The sequence below is a fragment of the Mesoplodon mirus genome (genome assembly GCF_964341445.2).
Source record: "Mesoplodon mirus genome assembly, chromosome: 6".
Taxonomy (NCBI): Eukaryota; Metazoa; Chordata; class Mammalia; order Artiodactyla; family Ziphiidae; genus Mesoplodon; species Mesoplodon mirus.
In genome coordinates, this window is record NC_138982.1 from 121,934,570 (window position 1) to 121,953,768 (window position 19,199).

General features: G+C 37.2%; 1 protein-coding gene across 1 annotated transcript in view; it reads right to left on the reverse strand.

Annotated features, from left to right (window-relative positions):
- Positions 1-19,199, reverse strand: part of TMPRSS15 (transmembrane serine protease 15) — a gene marked incomplete at both ends in the record, with an annotated part of 146,367 nt that overhangs the window by 23,230 nt on the left and 103,938 nt on the right. Inside the window, one exon of the mRNA XM_082625270.1 lies at positions 3,839-3,934. Coding sequence (XP_082481396.1) covers positions 3,839-3,934 — 96 coding nt within the window. The remainder of the gene's footprint in view (positions 1-3,838; positions 3,935-19,199) is intronic.

Consider the following 19,199-nt stretch of genomic DNA (forward strand, 5'->3'; position numbering starts at 1 on the left):
AAAACATAGTGTAAGTTGTCCTATTTTTTCTCTTTAGTAAAATGGACTTTTAAATGTGTCATACATAAAATGCACAGCAGAAAATCCTCAAAGTCAAATAAAGCTGAGTTCGTATCTTTAACTCTACTGCTTACTCCTCATGTGATTTTGGATAAGTTGCTCAATATCCCCAAGACTCAGTTTTAACATCCATAAAACAGGGGCAATAGTACTTTATTGGAGTTTTGTGAGATGTAAATAAATATTTGCAATGGAATTATTATTGTGCGTTACACACAATGAATACTTGATGAACGGTAGCTACTGTTAGTTTCTGTGAACCAACCTTGGATTTCACCGTTCTATAATACAGAATATGCTTCAGTATTGCTATCGAGACAACTATTCAGGGCCCCAAACTGTGTGAGTCTGTTTACTTTATTCAGGGAATTCAAGGATGAATGAATCATGAGTCCTGCTTTCAAGGGAGGCAGACATGTAAATATAAAATAAAGGGCAGGCATAAATAATTAAAAACTCAGTACCCATTTAAATACTTGGATACCAACTTTTTTCAAAGCCAAGAATTCTAAAGAAAAATTAAAACAAAGAAAAAATTTTAAATGTGTTATACTTACTAACCACTAGAGATCAGTATAACACAAGGAATTAAAGTACTTGCCCACACCTTTCCCTGATGGCAGCTACTGTAGCTGTCGTTTGCATTAAAACACACACATACACACATATAATTTTAACGGTTTCTATTTACATATTTAACAACACCTATTGTGCATGTTTTTTCGGTGCTTGAAATTTTAGGGAAAAACAAGTCAAAAAACACAAAACATGACCCAAGATGCATATGAGATCATTAAGTACAATAAAACAATTCAGTGTGTCTGGAACATACATGATAAGGATTACTTGACATTACATGCATTCATGTTGTCTGACAAATCCCCGAGAGCAGACATAGCCAATTGAAATATAAGTAACTATGCATTTTATTAATAAGCAATGTGCATGTAAGTATATCTATCTACATATAGATATATCAATATGCATTCATAATTACCCAAAGAACAAGTCTCAGTTAACACTTCTTCTGTTATCCACCCATGGTTAGGAGAGAAGTCATTTTTAGGATGTGCCCCAGCATACTGTCAAGTTTCATTCAAACTTTCTACATCTACAATATCCATCAATGAAAACTCATATTCAAAATGGTTCATCATTTTTAGCTGTTAAACAAGTTTAAGACTCTGTGGTCTGTAAAAAATGGATGAATTTCTTTTCAGCAAGCACAGAAAAGTTTTTGGTTAACTTAATGGTTACCAGAGAATTAAACTGAGCTTAACACCTCATTCTTCAAGTGTTTTGGTTAATCAAAATTTTCATACACAAACACACATGTAGGGTCTCAGTATACAGCAGTAAGTTGCTTCACCTCTGGTCAGAGTGAGCAGTGAGTACATTTGTCCAGGTACGTTATAGAGATTAGAGAAAAATAGAATAACTTTCCTAGCCTTTGGTCCTGGAGTCAGAATTAGGTCAGCCCTCTGTATGGGAAAAAAGTCAGTGCCATGATCCTGTGTCTTGCTTTCAGCCCAGTGGGACAAGATTGGGATACAAATGGATGGGTTTTTATCTACTGTGTTGACAAAATGAACTGATTTCTCTCCCTATATTTGCCCAACAAGTGGCCTTTTTTCTTTCTTTTTCCTTTCCAGAACTGTTATTTAAAGTGATATGCTGCCTTGGAGAGTTGAGAGGTAGCAGAGTAGAATGGAAAGTGGAGGACTTTAAAGCCAGATAAACCTGGGTTAGAATCTCATGTTGCCTCCAGCTTTGTGAATGAGTCCAAGTCACTTATCAACACCAGGCTTTTCTCCTCATCCTTACAGTGGAGCCATGCTACTTAAGTCAAAGAGACTAGAAATAACCTCTGTAACATTGCAATGTTTCTGCCACAGCATCTGTCACAGGACAGGCATTCAATAAACTGCTGATAAGCACTCTATATCCTGTACCTAGCACCATGCTTATAACACATTGTCAATCAATATATATTGTCAATTTTTTTTTTTTGTTATCTAGGAATACTAGACAAAGAATTGGAGGAAAGGGAAACCCAATACTGGCAGCAGCATGAATTGTACATTTCCAGTTATATCAGGTCAATTGCTGGTACCATGTTGAATGGCCTTCTCTCAGTGGTGGGAAAATAGTAGTCTAGTCATGCATATGCCTCATAATAGGAGAAAAAAATGGGGATCTAAGTCCATCTTCATAGTTGGAAGAATCATTTTCTTTGATATCCTCTTCCTTCCCTAATTTTTTTATTATGACCACTAGTGAAAGGGAGTTTTCAAAAACACCAGATTTCATGGGACAATAAATGTATTTCTGCAATACATACATACATACATACATACATACATACATACATACATACTAACTAAGTGCATATATGTCTGATTTCCTGTCAACCCAGTATAAGGTGGCTAATTAAGGAAGAGACTAAGAACGTTCTGGATTATTGATGTGATGAAAGTTTCAAGTATCTTTGTGTGTAAATGGTGTCTCTTTCAAATAACATGAACATACATACAATAAAGACATCAATGTATAATGATACTGGCATTTTGTTGATAAGCATGGAATAAACTAGTTCTTATTTTAAATATGCATATAATTAATATAAAATATTCTGTACTTTTTCCTTTTTCTCTAACTGATTCTTAAATGTCTATAAAATATAAATAAGAGACATTCTCAGCATACACACTGTTCAAGATCTATAATGGTAATGCAAATTTAGACATGCTTTATAGAAAGGAAATCTAGTAGGCCACTTTCTCACTTGCAGGTTCTTTGCTTCACCCTCGATGAGGCTAATAAAATCAGTCAAGGCCCTGAAAATATTCATATAAAATATTCAACTGCAAAGTACTTTGGTACTAAGAATACTCCTTTAACAATCTGTTTTATTGGTTGAGCTCACGGAAATGGCAACTTTTCATGAAGAGCTGAGTAATTATATAATTTCACTTTTCACCATTAAGTGTATTCAACAAAAAACTTCAAGCTAATGCACAAGCAAAGATATCTTAAATCCTTGTCTGTTGTTACAGCTTCTTCTTGAAGTTACTTTCTTCCCATCCAAGCTGGCCTTTAATGGAACTGTAAAATTCAGAAGCCAATTCCAACCGAAGTTATCATTAATTCCCTATCAGCAGAAATGACATAATCTAAGCTAAAGCAGATCTTTGAATACAGGAAGGATGCTGCCTTTTAAAACATCAGTAAAAGCTGTAAAAGTGGATCTATTTGTAAAGAGCAAAGGAGAAAATGCAGGCACAACTTAAAGTCTGTACTCTTTCACTTAATAACCATATTCTATTTGCTAGAGAAAAGAATACCATGACATTTTTGTCCCTTTCTTCTCTTTTGATGATAACTAATTGTGTCACTCTTTTTAGTCTGATCAACATTGGACCTATTTATTCCAACTCTCACCATTTCTTTCTATGGGGTTTACTTGTTTATAAATCCAAGAGTATGGATAAAAAGAATGTGGAAGTAAAACTTATTGAATCTCTATCAGTGTGCTCTCTAATTACACTGTAGTACTTCATTTGACCCTGTTACTTACCATATGTATATGAGGATTAGGCAATGTTATCGGATAGGATCGATTAGATACTGTTTGAGATTGCCTGAATAACAAAAAAATTAAATAACAACTTTCAAGATTATGTGGCATATATGGCGGTATTAAAATCTGACTGACTTCAAAATCCACCTTCCTTCCTGTCCATGTACAATTAGTCAAAGAACACATTTTGAGACCCACCTTGGTGTTAATATTAAACTGCCATTAGGTGCTGTGTTTAGTTGTACAAACGGTCCATGTCCAGTAGAAAAGATTGACTTGGATGAGTTTCCACTCCTAGGGAAAAGCACGCGGACAAAACAAAAACACAAACAAAAAAGCCATAAATGAAACTTCTAGTTATTTAATGCTGTGGATATTGAAATAAATTATGAAATTCCAGGCAAAGAGATTAACATTTTAATATTAAGCTTCAAATGTTTTGATGTCTAAAAGATGGTAAAACTCAGTAGAATTATTCGTAATGACATAAAATGTAATTTTAAATTTTGCATAATACTTCTTGTTCTTGTTTGCCTGCTCATATATGTTATTTAACAGAGTTAAAATCAGTGCATATGTCATTTGAGCATCTGATTTGTTTCATTCGACTTTTCTATGTTGTCCAACAATTTCTATAATGGTCAATTATAATGACAACTTCAAAGAATTGCCGCAACATAATTTATTAATCTTTTATTTTCCTGTTGAGTGTAATTCATCTTTTAAAAAAATGCACATTGCCTAAGAACAACATAGAAAAAGGAGACCTCAGTGTTTACCTTTGTTGCTTTGTTCTTGATATTTCATTCAATTCAAAGCCTAACAGCCCTAATTTAAAATCGGAAGCTATGTTTTTGCTCTAAAAGAGGGAGTATGCAGCCTGTACCTCCAAGTGTCAAATGGTGAACCAGAATGGGATAAAAAGACACCTCCATGTGACAAAAGACATTAAGTTACTGGTTTTTCTTATCCCTGAAAACCTGTTACAGCCATGCTCTCAACTGTGAACTTTCTCTGAAGATTTCTTTTAATTATCCACTCTTCCCTAGGCTTAACTGGAAACTTTTAGCTTCTCACTTTCTTACCTTTATCTTGCCTTTTATTTATTCCAGATTTTAATCTTCATATAAAAATATGCCTTTAGACTGGAAACATCTTGATTCCTCCTATCTTCTCTGGACAGGCAGGGAGATGATGTGGTTCCTATCTTTTGGAGTATATTGAAGGACCCATCCACTCCCTCTTCAAAAGAAGGTCCAGTGTTTTTCCCAGGCTATAGTCAATGCTAACCCTTTTCTGTCTGTGTGCATAGAGGAAGTTTCCAAGGAACACTCATGGCTGTTATGATCAGTAAGAGGAAAAGAATGAAGCAGAGGGTGTTTCCTTTCTCTTTCAGGTAAGACAACACCTTAAAGAAACTGAAAATGTCTGATACCTTTCATTCACTGAACAGAGAACTGGAACAATGGAGCTTGTATTTAATGCCCCAGAATTTATCATCTTGCACTTTCATTTTATAAGCAGATAAACGTAACTCAAGCACACAAATCAATCACCATTCCTTTAATAAAATCTGAAATGGATTTACCAAAGGGAAAGTGAGTGTTGATACTATTATTGCTAAAGATTAAGATATTCCTTCCATGTGGGAAGAAGAATCATCTTATTTAAGGACTTATATAAAATATATTTTTTATAGCTCAGAAAACAAAACAGGCATAAAGACATCCAAAGAAAAGGAAAACACTAATCTGAAAAGATACATGCACCCCAAAGTTCATAGCAGCATTATTTACAATAGCCAAGATATGGAAGCAACCTATGTGCCCATCGACAGATGAATGGATAAATAAGATGTGGTATACACACACACATACACACACACATCCACACACACACACGCGCTGGAATATTACTCAGCCATAAAAAAAGAATGAAATCTTGTCATTTATGACAAAATGGATGGACCTAGAGGGTATTATGCTAAGCAAAATAAGTCAGACAGAGAAAGACAAATACTGGATGTTTTCTAAAAAACAAAACAAGTGAACAAATATAACAAAGTAGAAACAGACTCACAGATACAAAGAACAAACAGGGGTTGCCAGAGGGGAAATGGGTGGAAGGAGAGACACAGAGGTAGAGTAAGAGGTAGAAACTTCCTATTAATCTGTCTCATATCAATTTAATTTAGACCGGCCAGAAGAAGTTATAGAACGGTAGAGGAAAATTTCTTCCTCCCTGACAGTGTGTAATCTATAAAAATATCCAATATGTTGTACACCTGAAATTAATATAATATTGTAAGTTAACTATACTTCAGTTAAAAAAAAAAAGATCTCAAACGGCAGCAGAGGGTGTAGAGGGTCAGGAATGCTCTAGATCAGGAAGGACTTTACCACTGCAGGAATCTTTTAGTTAAGGACTCACACATTTAGGGAAGACAGGATATGGATCAAAATAGATTTTAGACGACTGAATTTTACCATCGATACAGCTTCTGGTACAATTCATCAACACTAATCTTGACTTTTAAGAATATCAAGGAATGTCTATCCAATTTGAAGAGACTCTAGTTGTGTTGACTTTGCATGAAGGCTCCAGAAACATCATTGGAATTGGTTGTTTAGTGTACCTCTTCACTGGGAGGGACAAGCTGGTGGATCCTAGTTACTCTCCAATCTCCCTTTTAGATATCTGTCTTCTTTTACTGCTTTTGGTCCATGTTCTCAGTATCCTTATTCTGCTGAATGCCTATGTGTGTTGTATATTCTTCTAGGTAGTTTTCTATGTTCCTGGCTCTCCATTATGAAAGATTTTCCAGGTGTGTAATCCAGATAAGCAGCATTAGTCTCACCAGGGGCTAGTTGCAAATCGTCCAGCTCTATCCCAGATCCACCCACAATTTTGAAACTCTGGGGGTGAGATCCAGTGATGAGTCTTTTAACAAACCTTCCAGGTGATTCTGATGCTTCCTAGTCACAAACCACTGTCATAGTCAAATAAAATATCTAATTATTTACTTGTTCAGGGGTCTGCTCGTTGGCTTCCAAAGTGACTTCTAGTTACCTATCATAATCTTACTATAAGCAATCTGTTTAAGTCACTGATAAAGTTAATTCATATATCAGGACCCACAAAATGGTGGTCACCCAGGGGCCTGGCCCACGTCACAAATCTAAACCTAAGTCAGCCTACACTTACAGGAAGTGCTTCACTTCCTGAAAAGTAGAAAGAAAATGTAACACCAGTCACAATCTTCCAACTCAGGTTTAGCTAGCTCACCTTACCCTAGAAAATAGGACCTGGTAGCCTATATGCCTATAAGGAAATCCCTGACCTTCATTGCCTCTTCTAATGTTCCATAAAACTCGCTGTTGCCCAAAATCCCTCAGGAATAGTGCTCCACTGCTTGTGAGGCACTGTACCCCCAATCTAGGGGCGGTTTACTCTTGAATAAAGGACGTCAAACTCGTTATTAAATTGTTTTAGTTTTGTCATTTGACAGCACTCATGACTACGTGGGGGGACATCTAGAAGAGTAATTCATTAATAATATACATCAGAGTTGTGGATTTAAGCTTTCTATTATCTCTAGCTGTTTTTAGTCTATTGCTTAGCTGTCTTTTTAAAGACAGATCCTGAGGGGAAGCATTAATTTCTCTGGACACTCAAAACAAAATTAAATTGAAAAAAATATTGAAAAATTATTTATAAACCAGTTTTTAATCTAGTATCTATTTATTACACACCTACCACTGGCATTGCACTGATGGGATTGGCAGTTAAATTTTTAACACACGCCTATTCTAGAAGAAAGACTAGAGGCAAAGCTTTAATAATAGACTATTTAGTAAACACTAAATTGCTACCCAGGGATTCTGAAGTGCTGTTCCATAGTGATGTTTTCACTACCTGGCTGAGAAAAATAGAGATTATGTATACACGTGGAAAAAATGACACACATAAAGCTTGTATTCTAAGATCATGTTCTATATATGCAGCCTCAAATGTTATATGAGAAAAGACTGCAGTTAATGGTGTAGATATATTGTTTTGGGTTATTCAGAACAACTGGAAAAAAACATTCTTTTGGAAAAAAACTTCTAAAGTATTCCCATAATTAAATTTTATGTTGTAAATATTGGTATCAGCAGGCTAAGAGTGGTGTATAGAGGCCATCAGTTCATACAGATATTTCCAGGTGTCAGTGCTGGATGTTAAAAGTTGGAATTTAATTGGAGACAGAGTACCTGCATTTCAAACCCTTCCAAATCAAGCTCACCTTTTTCAGACTGAACACAATCTATTCCAGTTTATATTCATAGTAAATAGAATATAAGCAGCAGAAGTTTACGACAAACTATTTCTTATTTTAAGAAATGATGGAGACGATAAAGATATATTCAATATTTAAAATATTCTTGGCAAAATAAAAGGTTAGCAACGATATGTTAAGTCACCATTTATTATTTAGAAACAAAATCTCAGAACTGAAAAATTGAACAGTTGAGAATATATTCAAGGGATGATAGTTTTCTCCTGTCCTTACCTGTTTATATTTTAGAATATAGAAGCCTCCCTCCCCCTCCCCAAACAACAGGATTTAAGGGAATGGTGAAGATATTTTGGTTTGGGAAAAACCATAATATCTTGTTGTTTTTATGTAACAAACTTTAAGTGAAAAAAAAAAGGCTTTGAGTAAAAAACAAAAACAAAAACAAACAAATAAAATCTCCAACTCTGTTAACAGACTTTTATAGACAAAACAACTATGTTGCAGAAAATTTATTGGTAGATGATTCACAACTGACCAAAAGAGATTTTCTTAACCTTTATGTGTATAATTATATTCTCAGTAATTTCCTTGCTACATAAATCTCTCTGGGTTACAAAATACCCGTTTGAATGTAAGTCAAAATAAAAGGTAAAGACAAAGAGATATCTCCTTAAATTGTATTAATAAAAAGAAGTGACATTTCACATAAAAGAGTACCTTAATTCCCAATAATATGTTTTCAAATACTTAGTGGGATAAATCAGGAATGAATATTTTCCAAGCAAGCAATAATACAAACCTGTGTTTGTTGAAAACTTAGCCATGAATTTTTTTTTTTTTTACCATTTTAATTATGTCCTACTTATAGTGGTCTTTTTAAACTCTCTAATTTTGTTTTGATCTGCTGGGGGAAAATGTTTTCCAGAGAAGTTAAAATAGGCTAGAGTTGGAATGACACGCTGAGGAATCCCCTGGATTAAGTCAGAGATGACCCTCATAGGGTATTTAAACATGGTTGCAGTAGGAAAAAAAAATGTTTGTTTGTTTGTTTTTATTTTGTTTTTAACACCAGATGAAATCAAACTGCCAAACTTTGGAGATGTTTTGTACAATTTCTATGTTTTCTACTGAAACAAGTACACAAAGTTCCATGGGTTCCTTTGAAATGAGAGGACTTACTTATCAGAATCACGGGGGCTTCTTTAAAGAACCAAGACCTCTGGGCCTCATTCTAGCCAAAATTCCAGCCTGGGTTCCATGGAGGCCCTAGTAGTGCATAGTAACCTGTAGGGGGCTTATATTTGGAGGAGAAATAATGACATCTTTATTTTTACTAACCTCTAATTGAAATATAGTCTTTTCTTCTGATACAAATTCAGGTGACTAACCACAATATTATTAGAAACACCTATATACTTTTGCCACCAAAATAAATTGCAGATATCTTCAGATCACACTGCAGTTACTGTATAACTATAAAAATATCATTTATGCTCATTTTTAATTACTTTCTGCTTTATAACAAAGTGAATCAGTCATACCTATACATCTGTTCCCGTATCTCTTCACTCTTGCGTCTCCCTCCCTCCCACCCTCCCTATTCTACCCATCCAGGCGGTCACAAGGCACAGAGCTGATCTCCCTGTGTTATGCGGCTGCTTCCCACTATCTATCTACCTTACGTTTGGTAGTGTATATATGTCCATTCCTCTCTCTCGCTTTGTCACAGCTTACCCTTCCCCCTCTCCATATCCTCAAGTCCATTCTCAAGTAAGTCTGTGTCTTTATTCCTCTTTTACCCCTAGGCTCTTCATGACATGTTTTTTTCTTAAATTCCATATATATGTGTTAGCATACGGTATTTCTCTTTCTCTTTCTGACTTACTTCACTCTGTATGACAGACTCTAGGTCTATCCACCTCATTACAAATAGCTCAATTTCGTTTCTTTTTATGGATGAGTAATATTCCATTGTATATATGTGCCACATCTTCTTTATCCATTCATCTGATGATGGACACTTAGGTTGTTTCCATCTCCAGGCTATTGTGAATAGAGCTGAAATGAATATTTTGGTACATGCCTGTTTTTGAATTATGGTTTTCTCAGGGTATATGCCTAGTAGTGGGATTGCTGGGTCATATGGTAGTTCTATTTGTAGTTCTTTAAGGAAATTCCATACTGTTCTCCATAGTGGCTGTACCAATTCACATTCCCACCAGCAGTGCAAGAGTGTTCCCTTTTCTCCACACCCTCTCCAGCATTTACTGTTTCTAGATTTCTTGATGATGGCCATTCTGACTGGTGTGAGATGATATCTCATTGTAGTTTTGATTTGCATTTCTCTAATGATTAATGATGTTGAGCATTCTTTCATGTGTTTGTTGGCAGTCTGTATATCTTCTTTGGAGAAATGTCTGTTTAAGTCTTCTGCCCATTTATGGATTGGGTTGTTTGCTTTTTTTGCTATTGAGCTGCATGAACTGCTTATAAATTTTGGAGATTAATCCTTTGTCAGTTGCTTCATTTGCAAATATTTTCTCCCATTCTGAGGATTGTCTTTTGGTCTTTTTATGGTTTCCTTTGCTGTGCAAAAGCTTTGAAGTTTCATTAGGTCCCATTTGTTTATTTTTGTTTTAATTTTCATTTCTCTAGGAGGTGGGTCAAAAAGGATCTTGCTGTGATTTATGTCATAGAGTGTTCTGCCCATGATTTCCTCTAAGAGTTTGATCGTTTCTAGCCCTACATTTAGGTCTTTATTCCATTTTGAGCTTATTTTTGTGTATGGTGTTAAGGAATGATCTAATCTCATACTTTTAAATGTTCCTGTCCAGTTTTCCCAGCAACACTTATTGAAGAGGCTGTCCTTTCTCCACTGTACATTCCTGCCTCCTTTATCAAAGATAAGTTGACCATATGTGTGTGGGTTTATCTCCGGGCTTTCTATCCTGTTCCATTGATCTATATTTCTATTTTTGTGCCAGTACCATATTATCTTGATTACTGTAGCTTTGTAGCATATTCTGAAGTCAGGGAGACTGATTCCTCCAGCTCTGTTTTTAGTTCTCAAGATTGCTTTTGGTATTCAGGGTCTTCTGTTTTTCCAAACGAATTTTGAAATTTTTTGTTCTAGTTCTGTGAAAAATGCCAGTGGTAGTTTGATAGGGATTGCATTGAATTGGTAGATTGCTTTAGGTAGTAGAGTCATTTTCAAAATATTGATTCTTCCAATCCAGGAACATGGTATATCTCTCCATCTATTTGTATCAACTTTAATTTCTTTCATCAGTGTCTTATAATTTTCTGCATACAGGTCTTTAGCCTCCTTAGGTAGGTTTATTCCTAGATATTTTATTCTTTTTGTTGCAATGGTAAATGGGAGTGTTTTCTTGATTTCACTTTCAGATTTTTCATCATTAGTGTACAGGAATGCCAGAGATTTCTGTGCATTAATTTTGTATCCTGCTACTTTACCAAATTCATTGATGAGCTCTAGTAGTTTTCTGGTAGCGTCTTTAGGATTCTCTATGTATAGTATCATGTCATCTGCAAACAGTGACAGCTTTACTTCTTCTTTTCCAATTTGGATTCCTTTTATTTCCTTTTCTTCTCTGATTGCTGTGGCTAAAACTTCCAAAACTAAGTTGAATAAGAAGGTGAGAGTGGGCAGCCTTGTCTTGTTCCTGATCTTAGTGGAAATGGTTTCAGTTTTTCACCACTGAGGATGATGTTTGTTGTGGGTTTGTCATATATGGCCTTTATTATGTTGAGGAAAGTTCCCTCTATGCCTACTTTCTGCAGGGTTTTTATCATAAATCGGTGTTGAATTTTGTCAAAAGCTTTCTCTGCATCTATTGAGATGATCATATGGTTTTTCTCCTTCAACTTGTTAATATGGTGTATCACATTGATTGATTTGCGTATATTGAAGAATCCTTGCATTCCTGGAATAAACCCCACTTGATCATGGTGTATGATCCTTTTAATGTGCTGTTGGATTCTGTTTGCTAGTATTTTGTTGAGGATTTTTGCATCTATGTTCATCAGTGATATTGGCCTGTAGTTTTCTTTCTTTGTGACATCCTTGCCTGGTTTTGGTATCAAGGTGATGGTGGCCTCATAGAATGAGTTTGGGAGTGTTCCTTCCTCTGATATTGTTTGGAAGAGTTTGAGAAGGATGGGTGTTAGCTCTTCTCTAAATGTTTGATAGAATTCGCCTGTTAAGCCATCTGGTCCTGGGCTTTGTTTGGTTTGTGACCCAAGATATGATCTATCCTGGAGAATGTTCCATGAGCACTTGAGAAAAATGTGTATTCTGTTGTTTTTGGATGGAATGTCCTATAAATATCAACTAAGTCCATCTTGTTTAATGTATCATTTAAAGCTTGTGTTTCCTTATTTATTTTCATTTTGGATGATCTGTCCATTGGTGAAAGTGGTGTGTTAAAGTCCCCTACTATGATGGTGTTACTGTCGATTTCCCCTTTTATGGCTGTTAGTACTTGCCTTATGTATTGAGGTGCTCCTATGTTTGGTGCATAGATATTTACAATTGTTATATCTTCTTCTTGGATCGATCCCTTGATCATTATGTAGTGTCCTTCTTTGTCTCTTCTAGTAGTCTTTATTTTAAAGTCTATTTTGTCTGATATGAGAATTGCTACTCCAGCTTTCTTTTGATTTCCATTTGCATGGACTATCTTTTTCCATCCCCTTACTTTCAATCTGTATGTGTCTCTAGGTCTGAAGTGGGTCTCTTGTAGACAGCATATATATGGGTCTTGTTTTTGTATCCATTCAGCCAATCTGTGTCTTTTGGTGGGAGCATTTAGTCCATTTACATTTAAGGTAATTATCGATATGTAGGTTCCTATTCCCATTTTCTTAATTGTTTTGGGTTCATTATTGTAGGTCTTTTCCTTCTGTTGTGTTTCTTGCCTAGAGAAGTTCCTTTAGCATTTGTTGTAAAGCTGGTTTGGTGGTGCTGAACTCTCTCAGCTTTTGCTTGTCTGTAAACGTTTTAATTTCTCCATCAAATCTGAATGGGATCCTTGCTGGGTAGAGTAATCTTGGTTGCAGGTTTTTCTCCTTCATCACTTTAAATATGTCCTGCCACTCCCTTCTGGCTTGTAGAGTTTCTGCTGAGAGATCAGCTGTTAACCTGATGGGGATTCCCTTGTGTGTTATTTGTTGTTTTTCCCTTGCTGCTTTTAATATGTTTTCTTTGTGTTTAATTTTGACAATTTGATTATTATGTGTCTTGGCGTATTTCTCCTTGGATTTATTCTGTATGGGACTCTCTGTGCCTCCTGGACTTGATTAACTATTTCCTTTCCCATATTAGGGAAGTTTTCAACTATAATCTTTTCAAATATTTTCTGAGTCCCTTTCTTTTTGTCTTCTTCTTCTCGAACCCCTATAATTCGAATGTTGGTGCGTTTAATGTTGTCCCAGAGGTCTCTGAGACTGTCCTCAGTCTTTTCATTCTTTTTTCTTTATTCTGCTCTGCGGCAGTTATTTCCACTGTTTTATCTTCCACCTCACTTATCTGTTCTTCTGCCTCAGTATTCTGATATTGATCCCACCTAGAGTATTTTTCCTTTCATTTATTGTGTTTCTAATCATTGCTTGATTCATCTTTAGTTCTTCTAGGTCTTTGTTAACTGTTTCTTGCATTTTGTCTATTCTATTTCCAAGATTTTGGATCATGTTTACTATCATTATTCTGAATTCTTTTTCAGGTAGACTGCCTATTTTCTCTTCATTTGTTACGTCTGGTGGGTTTTTATCTTGCTCCTTCATCTGCTGTGTGTTTTTCTGTCTTCTCATTTTGCTTATCTTACTGTGTTTGGGGTCTCCTTTTTGTAGGCTGCAGACTCGTAGTTCCCGTTGTTTTTGGTGTCTGTCCCCAGTGGCTAAGGTTGGTTCAGTGGGTTGTGTAGGCTTCCTGGTGGAGGGGACTAGTGCCTGTGTTCTGGTGAATGAGGCTCAATCTTGTGTTTCTGGTGGACATGTCCACGTCTGGTGGTGTGTTTTGGGGTGTCCGTGGCCTTATTATGTTTTTAGGCAGCCTCTCTGCTAATGGGTGGGGTTGTGTTCCTGTCTTGCTAGTTGCTTGGCATAGGGTGACCAGCACTGTAGCTTGCTGGTCTTTGGGTGAAGCTGGGTGCTGGTTTTGAGATGGAGATCTTCGTTGTTTGACATTATGTGGATCTGGGAGGCCTTTGTGGACCAGTGTCCTGAAGTTGGGTCTCCCACTTCAGAGGCACAGTGCTGACTCTTGGCTGCAGCACCAAGAGCCTTTCATCCACTAGGCTCAGAATAAAAGGGAGAAAAGTTAGAAAGAAAGAATTAGTAGAATAAAGAAAGAGAGAGAGAAAGAAAGAAAGAAAGGGGGAGGGGGGAAGGAGGGATAGAGGATGGAGGGAAGGTAGGAAAAAGAGAAGATAAAGTAAAACAGAATAAAGTATGATAAAATATAATAGCATTATTAAAATAAAAAAGTAATTATTAAAAAAAGAAAAAGAAAAAATGGACAGATAGAATCCTGGGACAAATGGTGGAAGCAAAGCTATACAGAGAATATCTCACACAGAAGCATACACATACACATTCACAAAAAGAGAACAAGGGGAAAAAAATCGTAAATCTTGCTCTCAAAGTCCACCTCCTCAATTTGGGATAATTCATTGTAAAAAGAGGAAAAGGGGAAAAACTCTTAAATCTTGTTCTCAAAGTCCACCTCCTCAATTTGGGATGATTCGTTGTCTATTCGTGTATTCCACAGATGCAGGGTACATCAAGTTGATTGTGGAGCTTTAATCCACTGCTTCTGAGGCTGCTGGGAGAGACTTCCCTTTCTCTTCTTTATTCTCACAGCTCCTGGGTCTCAGCTTTGGATTTGGCCCCGCCTCTATGTGTAGGTCGCTGGAGGAGGTCTGTTCTTTGCTCATACAGGACGGGGTTAAAGGAGCATCTGCTTCGGGGGCTCTGGCTCACTCAGGCCGGGGCGAGGGAGGGAGGGGTATGGAGTGCGGGGCAGGCTTGCGGCGGCAGAGGCTGGCGTGATGTTGCACCAGCCTGAGGCACACCGTGCGCTCTCCCGGGGAAGCCGTCCCTGCGTCCTGGGACCCCGGCAGTGACGGGCTGCACAGGCTCCCCGGAAAGGGGGCGTGGACAGTGACCTGCACTCGCACACAGACCTCTTGGCTGTGGCAGCAGCAGCCCCAGCGTCCCACACCCGTCTCTGGGGTCCACGCTTTTAGCTGCGGCTCGCGCCCGTCTCTGGAGCTCCTTTAAGCAGTGCTCTCAATCCCCTCTCCTCGCGCACCAGGAAACAAAGAGGGAAGAAAAAGTCTCTTGCCTCTTCGGCAGCTCCAGACTTTTTCCCGGACTCCCTTCCGTCCAGCCGTGGTGCACTAACCCCTTCAGGCTGTGTTCAGGTCGCCAACCCCAGTCCTCTCCCTGCGCTCCGACTGAAACCCGATACCCGAGCCTCAGCTCCCAGCCCCGCCTGCCCCGGCGGCCGAGGAGACAAGCCTCTTGGGCTGGTGAGTGCCTGAGGGCACCGATCCTCTGTGCGGGAATCTCTCCGCTTTGCCCTCCGCACTCCTGTTGCTGTGCTCTCCTCCGTGGCTCCGAAGCTTCCCCCCTCCGCCACCCGCAGTCTCCGTCCGCGAAGGGGCTTCTAGTGTGTGGAAACCTTTCCTCCTTCACGGCTCCCTCCCACTGGTGCAGGTCCCGTCCCTATCCTTTTGTCTCTGTTTATTCTTTTTACTTTTGCCCTACCCAGTTACGTGGGGGAGTTTCTTGCCTTTTGGGGGGTCTGAGGTCTTCTGTCAGCGTTCAGTAGGTGTTCTGTAGGGGTTGTTCCACGTGTAGATGAACTTCTGATGTATCTGTGGGGAGGAAGTTGATCTCCGTGTCTTACTCTTCTGCCATCTTCCCCAGCTCCTATGCTCACATTTGATAGTACAATAATCATTGGAATCACCAATATATCATATTTACTATGTTAATAAATAAATATATAATACCACACTGTATTTTTAATACTTTGATAATTTTTTCAATGTAATGAATTTCTTTTGTAATTATGTGTATTTTACTTTATGCAAAAATATGAGCTTAAGAAGAGGTTGGCAAGTTTCACCAGACTGCCAAAAATGCCCATGACACACGCAAAAGAAGATTAAGGACACCTACCCTAGATAGTGGTTCTCAAACTTCAGTGAACAGCAGAATCACCTGAAGAGCTATTCATACACAGATTGCTGTGCCCTGCTCTAGACTTTCAGATGAGTGGGTCTGAGGTGGCCGTTCCAGAATATGTATGCATCTGTATACAGGCATCCCAGGTGTTGCAGATGCTGCTAATTTGCTTCTTTTTTTAAAAAAATTCATTTTATTGAAGTATAGTTGATTTACAATGTTGTGTTAATTTCTGCTGTACAGCAAAGTGATTCAGTTACTAATGTGCTTCTAAAATCACACTGAGAAACACTGACCTAGACCACCCTGAATCTGAATGTCTGGGACCATGACCAGGTGACTGTAACGCATCACCAGGTTTGGGAGCTGCTGATCTAGCTTCTGGATTACAAATCAGTGGTTCGGTGGTACGCTTGCTTTCATGCCCTTGCCCATAGCAGATGTAATTACCTAGCCACTCTGTTTTCCCCAGCCTTGTTAGATAATAAGCCTAAGACGAATCTTAGGAAGTTACACAGTTACAGTAGTTTGCTATTATTTTCTCTTTACTTATTTTTAATTAATGCATTTCTAATTCTAAAACAGGAAAAAACCCTTCAGAGTTATAAATTGCAATTCTGGTAAATGATGAGCTTTTTAGCTAGGTCAGTTAAACCAAGTAAAATAAAATTTCTTTTCACCCCCTCCCCCCAGCACCCCTACCTGACCAGCTCACTGCCTCACTCATCCCATGCTAGGGACATAGCTAAGACTAAAATTAAAATTTCCTTTGTTGTTGGACTTGTTAATTAAAATTTATAAATAACAGAAAACATTAATTATTTTTGTGTCAAGTTAGCAAATAAAAAGAAATCATTTAAAGTTGAATGTAGTAGTTATATTTTTTCTATTAATTCCTATATCTAATCTTTGTTGTTGTTCTATGTTAAGGCTTTTTCCCACATAGTTGAAAATTTGGGAACACTGACAGAAAATATAGTCAAGAAGAGGAACATTATTTTTCTACCAATTTCTTAAATTAATAGGAAACACAGGTTCTATTTTCAGTTTTCCAGGAACCTATTTTTAGTGCTAAATTGTGAATACAAATTTGCTATAGTGCTTACAAAGGAAATTAAATAATCATGCTCTATTTATTTGGCAGGTTAACTTAAAAAAATTTTACCCCTCACCACCCCCCTGTCAAATTTTTGAAACACCTCTGAAATGGAAGAACATTGAAGTAATTCCGTTTCTTATTTGGGGTTTCAGAATGAGAGGCTCAACTTGATGTTTTTGATATTTGAACTGAAGGTATCTAACCAGGACTATTATGTGATATAAAAATTAACACCAGATCCTCATAGGGCTGCCTCATGGGGATACATATAACTAACTCTATTTTTAAAGCATTAGTATTTCCTGAATTTTGTAGAGCTGTACAAACCTGATGACTTCTCATTTTTAATCGCTTAGCAGGGCAAAACACCTGCATAGTTCATTTACTGGGTTAGTAACAGGGTAGTGTGCTTTCCTAAGAAATACCATTTTAAAAATCACTACTCTAACTTTCCTTAACATTTATTCTTGCATCAGTATAAAATGTTTTCCTTCATACTTTGATCAGAGACATGAAAATGTTGTTCAAAGTACTTTTTACTTATGCAGCTATCAATGGCAGGGAATGAAAATGTTTCATTTAGAAAAGGAAAGGCTGATGAAATCTGCCTCATACGATTTACTAGAATCTGTGGGGAATTGCATTTTGTACCCTATCTGAATAAATAATCTTGAGAGACTACAGTGCCTTTTTAATACATTGACTCCTAAATTACTTCCCACTGTACCAAATGCATCATTTTAAACTCGCCAAGTTTTCTTTCATTACCGTGCACCACTCTAGACAAATTCTCATTAAGGCTCTAACTTTCTTTCAATTACTAGAGCACTATGGAGACTATTTAATAAGTGCAGGTCCAAAGATTAAAGGCTTTGCAGAGATTACCTGACTCATTTCTGAAGAAAACAAGCACCTGACCTTCACGAAAAATATTGTATCCAAGAGTGGGATGTACTACTCGCTTTTCACACACTAAAAAAATCTAGTTTTCTGTCCCTGTCTCCATCTGGAAGGACTGTGAGTCATTAGAAATGAGGTCAATGAACTAGAGAGTAAAATCTGGTTTGGGGGAAAAACATGTAAATAGATAGTTGTGTGGAATTGGCTGTCACCCACACAGCTCAGGCCATTTTCTAGGAAGCCTTTCCTGACATGCCCAAATTGAGTATAGGTTCTCCTATAGCATATTGTATTTATCACATTATTTTATAATTCTTTTTTTTAACATCTTTATTGGAGTATAATTGACTTACAATGGTGTGTTAGTTTCTGCTTTATAACAAAGTGAATCAGGTTATTTATGTGTCTATCTCCAGCACATAAGCATTTAAAGCAAAAACTATGTCTCATTCATCTGAAGACCAGGCACAATATCATTACCAATGCTTAGATTTCTGATCTGGGAGTAAATAAAATAATATATTTATATAGACAACTATTAAAAAATAATAAAGATAAATGTTTCCTTTCCAATATGTTCTCTCATGCAACTGAAGGAATCAGCATTATGTAATAACCCAACAAATTTTATTCAAATGCATTCAAAATATTTCTGCCAAAGAAGATATCAATCACTTTGATCTTTGTAAATGATTCACCTTAACCCCGCTCTATCCTCGAGGAAACAATTCAGCTAAGATTCACAAACCACAGTGGAAAGAACACCTGTGTTTATAAGCATATAGTGATGCTTAGGTGATGAATCGGGACTTAAGCTCCTGTGTAGTAAAAGCCCAATCATCCAGGGAATTTAGATTCATCAATAGTGGACACAAGGTCAAGTAACCCATCTCCTCAGCCTAAATTTTACGAAGTTTCTGAGTCTATAAAATAGCTCCTCGGCATTACTGGCAAGTTTAGTAGTGGAAGCAAAGGACTTCCTAGGGTCTCACCTGCATGAGCTTGCTATTGAACTAAAATCAACACTAAAGTAGGAACCTGGAGTCAGCGCCACTTATCCAGTGCTTTAC